Source organism: Trachymyrmex cornetzi, unplaced genomic scaffold (assembly GCF_001594075.2).
Source record: "Trachymyrmex cornetzi isolate Tcor2-1 unplaced genomic scaffold, Tcor1.1 scaffold182, whole genome shotgun sequence".
NCBI lineage: Eukaryota > Metazoa > Arthropoda > Insecta > Hymenoptera > Formicidae > Trachymyrmex > Trachymyrmex cornetzi.
In genome coordinates this window covers 297,406-301,712 of record NW_017296441.1, presented here as the reverse complement: position 1 = coordinate 301,712, position 4,307 = coordinate 297,406, and the positions used below count along the sequence as shown (strand labels likewise).

The 4,307-nt window shown below is 35.7% G+C and overlaps 1 protein-coding gene across 1 annotated transcript in view; it reads right to left on the bottom strand.

The window, feature by feature from the left end:
- Positions 1 to 2,730: 2,730 nt before the first annotated feature.
- The window catches only part of LOC108759380 (uncharacterized), a 38,029-nt gene continuing 36,452 nt past the window's right edge, over positions 2,731 to 4,307 (bottom strand). The window contains exons 31-34 of the mRNA XM_018504802.1: positions 3,827 to 3,955; positions 3,366 to 3,710; positions 2,880 to 3,045; positions 2,731 to 2,808 (exon numbers count right to left, since the gene is read on the bottom strand). Of these exons, the coding sequence (XP_018360304.1) occupies positions 2,924 to 3,045; positions 3,366 to 3,710; positions 3,827 to 3,955 (596 nt within the window). The 3' untranslated portion in view covers positions 2,731 to 2,808; positions 2,880 to 2,923. The remainder of the gene's footprint in view (positions 2,809 to 2,879; positions 3,046 to 3,365; positions 3,711 to 3,826; positions 3,956 to 4,307) is intronic.

The following is a 4,307-nucleotide window of genomic DNA, read 5'->3' as shown; positions in this document are numbered from 1 at the left end:
GTGGAAGAGAGAAGGTTTTCGAAGATGCAGAATTGGAGGCATTACTTGATCAAGATTCGTGTCAAAATCAAGAAGAATTGGCACGATCATTGGGAGTGCTCAACAAGCAATTTCAAAACGCCTCAAAGCCATGGGAATGATTCAGAAGCAAGGAAATTTGGTGCCGTACGAGTTGAAGCCGAGAGATGTTGAACGGCGTTCGTTTGCTTGTGAACAGCTGCTTGAAAGGCAAAGACGGAAGGGATTTCTGTATCGCATTGTGACTGGGGACGAAAAATGGGTTCATTACGATAACCCCAAGCGCAGAAAATCATGGGGAGTTCCCGGCCATGCTTCCACGTCGACGGCCGAAACCGAATATTCACGGCTCCAAGGTCATGCTCTGTATTTGGTGGGACCAGCTCGGCGTAGTGTATTATGAGCTGTTAAAACCGACTGAAACAATCACAGGCGATCGGTATCTAACGCAATTGATGCGTTTGAGCCGAGCATTGAAAGACAAATGGCCGCAATTCAACGAAAGACACGATAAAGTGATTTTGCAGCATGACAATGCTCGACCTCATGTTGCGAAAGTGGTCAAGACATACTTGGAAACGTTGAAATGGGAAGTCCTATCCCACCCGCCGTATTCTCCAGACGTTGCTCCCTCTGACTATCACTTGTTTCGATCAATGGCACACGGCCTGGCTGACCAGCACTTCCGGTCTTATGAAGAAGTAAAAAATTGGATCGATTTGTGGATCGTATCAAAAGATGACTAGTTTTTTCGACGCGGGATTTGTACGCTGTCCGAAAGATGGGAGAAAGTAGTGGCCAGCAATACTTTGAATCATAAATGTATAACCAGTTTTTTACAATAAAGCCTCGAATTTCGGAAAAAAAACGGCGGAAGCAAAGTTGTACACCTAATAAATTAAAATGGATATTTCTCTCTTGGCACTAGTTGGTAAAATTTGTATTAAAAGCAAAAGAAATGGACCTACCACTTGAAGCCACTTGACTATCGGTTCGGGACATCCTTGATAAGTTACTTCGAGTAGTACTCTGCTTCCTCTATATACGCTAGTGTCAGTTGGTTCTTTTATTATTGTAGCTTTTATCAATTCTTGAAGATGCAATTCCACAGGTTCTTTTTTTGGTATAGAGTCAATATTCTGATGAAAAAGTTGTTTCGTTTTCTTTGGCAATAAATTTATGAAAGTATCAGTTATACCTTCTTTGTTTAATGAAGATAATAATCTTTGATCTTTGGAAAATTCTAGATTATTGTCTAAATTTTTTTTTATAATTCTTTGTATCGACAAATCTTCCGCAAATTGTGATTTTTTGACATTTGATACATTATTAGAAATGCGTTTTCTTATTGACAAAGGTGAAATATGCTTGGTATACGATGCAATACATCGAGGAAACGAAGATGATTTAATACGCGTTAGCGGTTTTTCGTAATGTCGCCGACATTTTAATGACGACAGTTTTGCCATTTTTTCCGTCATGCTTATAAGATTAGTGTTTGTTGATGTTAGTTTGGTTTGTGCATGAGATTGAACATCTTTAGATTTCGTCACGGAGTCATTGAAATCACATAATAGATTTTGTAATTGTAGCTTGGCAATGCAGCTGATGGACGGACTCTTCCCGTTCAAGGAAGCTATACATCGAACCTCGCCTGTGTCGCGTAATGATATGTCACGTATTCTTAAAATGCTGATATTACCATCTTTTTCAATCTTTAAATACAGAAATGATTACAATTTACAACAATTACAGCTTAAAACATTAAAATCTACATTTCATAATAAAATGTGTGCATATATATATATATATATATATATATATATATATCTTTGTATTTTTACGTACTTTACATTTTGCATTTTCTCGAGCATCTTTTCCATTAATTGTCCAAACAATTTCTATAGGTTTTCTACACTGCGTTCTAACACAGAAACTAGCGGTACTGCCTTTAGCAGCAACAACTGGTAACGGAGTTTTTGTAAATTGGAGCGCTGGCTTGAAAACATCTTTGTAATCTGTTTTAAAACGTTAGTAGACGTAAAGCGATAGTATTAAATAAAAGGACAATCTAATAACAATATTAAAATTAAAATAATTTAAGAATAAATCAGACCTTGAACAGCAAAAAGACTACTGCACGACGCAATACCAAAATCGTTTCGTACAATACAGATATATTCACCGGCATCCTCTGGACGAACCTCAGCTATTCTGAGAGCAACACCTCCATCTTCGTATATAATATATTTATAATAATCACTATCAGGTAATTCACGACCATCCTTGGACCAAGTAATCATGAAAGGAGGTGTACCTGAAACAATATAGAGAGAGATTATATTTTAAAAGATTTACTTTATTTTAAAAAATTTACTTAATTTAGTGTTAAACATAAATTTAAAGAATAATTTAAGTTTTACCTATGATTCCAGCCTGAAATTCGTGACAATAATTCTCCATGACAATTGATTCTTTGGGCAATGATTGCAAAAATTGCGGTGCATTATTATCCGCGATAGACAAATCGTGAGAACTTAAAACAGTTACCTGCGAATAATCATATATTTTAAATTGAAAGAAGATCTTAAGGAAATGGTGACAAATTGTTATGACAATTTGTGTTGGATTTTCACCTGACAACTATTTCTCGTTGATCCAAGAATATTGGTTGCTACACAGGTGTATTCACCCGCATCACTAGCTTTTATTTTTGATATTTCGATTCTAGCAGTTGTGCCATCAAAATATCTTTTTACTCTGGAAGATCGTTCTAACGGTCGTCCATTTCTAGACATAAATTATATTTTAATAATGCTTTGTTGTAGATTTCTCACTCAATAAAATCTCTCCATTTTTACCTATACCACGTTGATGTTACGTTCGGCATTCCTCTTATGCGACATTATAATTGTAAACGGCTGTTTATTCTACTGGTAGTCGGAAGAAGACTTCGATCGAACGTAGGATATGTTCTAGGTGAGGCACTTCTAGTTCTGATAGTTCGACTTATTGATTCGTATCGATCTATTTATAATTAATTTTATAGAATGAGAATATTTGTAAGATAGAAAAAGTACCTCATCTCGTTATTTATATACAAGGCGTCTCATTTGAACTTTAGACGTAATTATCTCCCAAAATATTTGTTATTCCAAAAAATGTTTCAAGAACTATGGAACTTATTTTGTTTCGAGAGGGACATCTTTCGATGGTCACAGATCCTCTATTTGAAAGATGTTCCTCTTGAAACAAAGTAGGTTTCACTTGAAACATTTCTTGGAATAACAAATAGTTTGGGAAATAATTGGGTTCAAAGTTTCAAATAGGACACGCTGTATACGTACTTATTACTTCAAGACGAGCACTGGCCTCAATTCGACCAAAATCGTTTTCTGCTGTTACTCTGTAGAGAGCGGCATCTTCTCGTATTACATCGATGATTTCAAGTATCTTAATATCGTCTCGTTCTTTAATGGAGATTCTCGTGCTCGGTGTTACAATGGTACCATTCTTGTCCCATCTTATCCAGGGTGCAGGATGACCGACTATGGCACATTGGAAACGCACAGTTTCGCCTTCTTGAACTAGACGATTATGCGGCACTGCATAAAATTTCGGTGGGGAAACCTTCAGCCTCTTTGATATGTCGCTTCGCGGCAGAACTTGCGGTGATCTAAATTCACGTCCGTCTAAAAATAATCTTTATTATTTTTTACATTACCGTTATTTAAGTATTTTATTTTATTTTCTTAAACTTAATCCTCTTTTTTACAAAATTAAGCCTTTTATTTTATTTTAGACTTACGTGGAACTGCTGGTGACAGGCTTCTGACGGGTGTCGATCGCGGTGTTGATCTTGGAGTCGATTCTGCTGACAGCAGACCCATTGGCCTCATCAGTCTCTGGCTCAGTATATTTTCTTTTCCCTCGGGTACTACGATATACATTAATTTAGATCCTTACAACTTCAGAAAATTTTTACGTTAAGGTCTTTCACAGGTACATATATATTATTAAGTATATGTATATTTCATGTAATTATGGCAAATTCGATGTTTAATTACATTAGTTTACAAAAAAATTTTTTTTTTTAATTACCTTGAACCGAACTACGTGTCTCTTATAGATTTTTAAATGCTGAAAACGATGCCGAAAACGAAAAAATTTTAGCACGTCAGATTTCGAAGATAATTAAGGTTTAATACTTCAAAAATGGCTTTTTTTGCGACATTTGACACTTTTTAATAAAGAAGGTTAACGTTATCTTGAAATTTCGATCAGGAGTC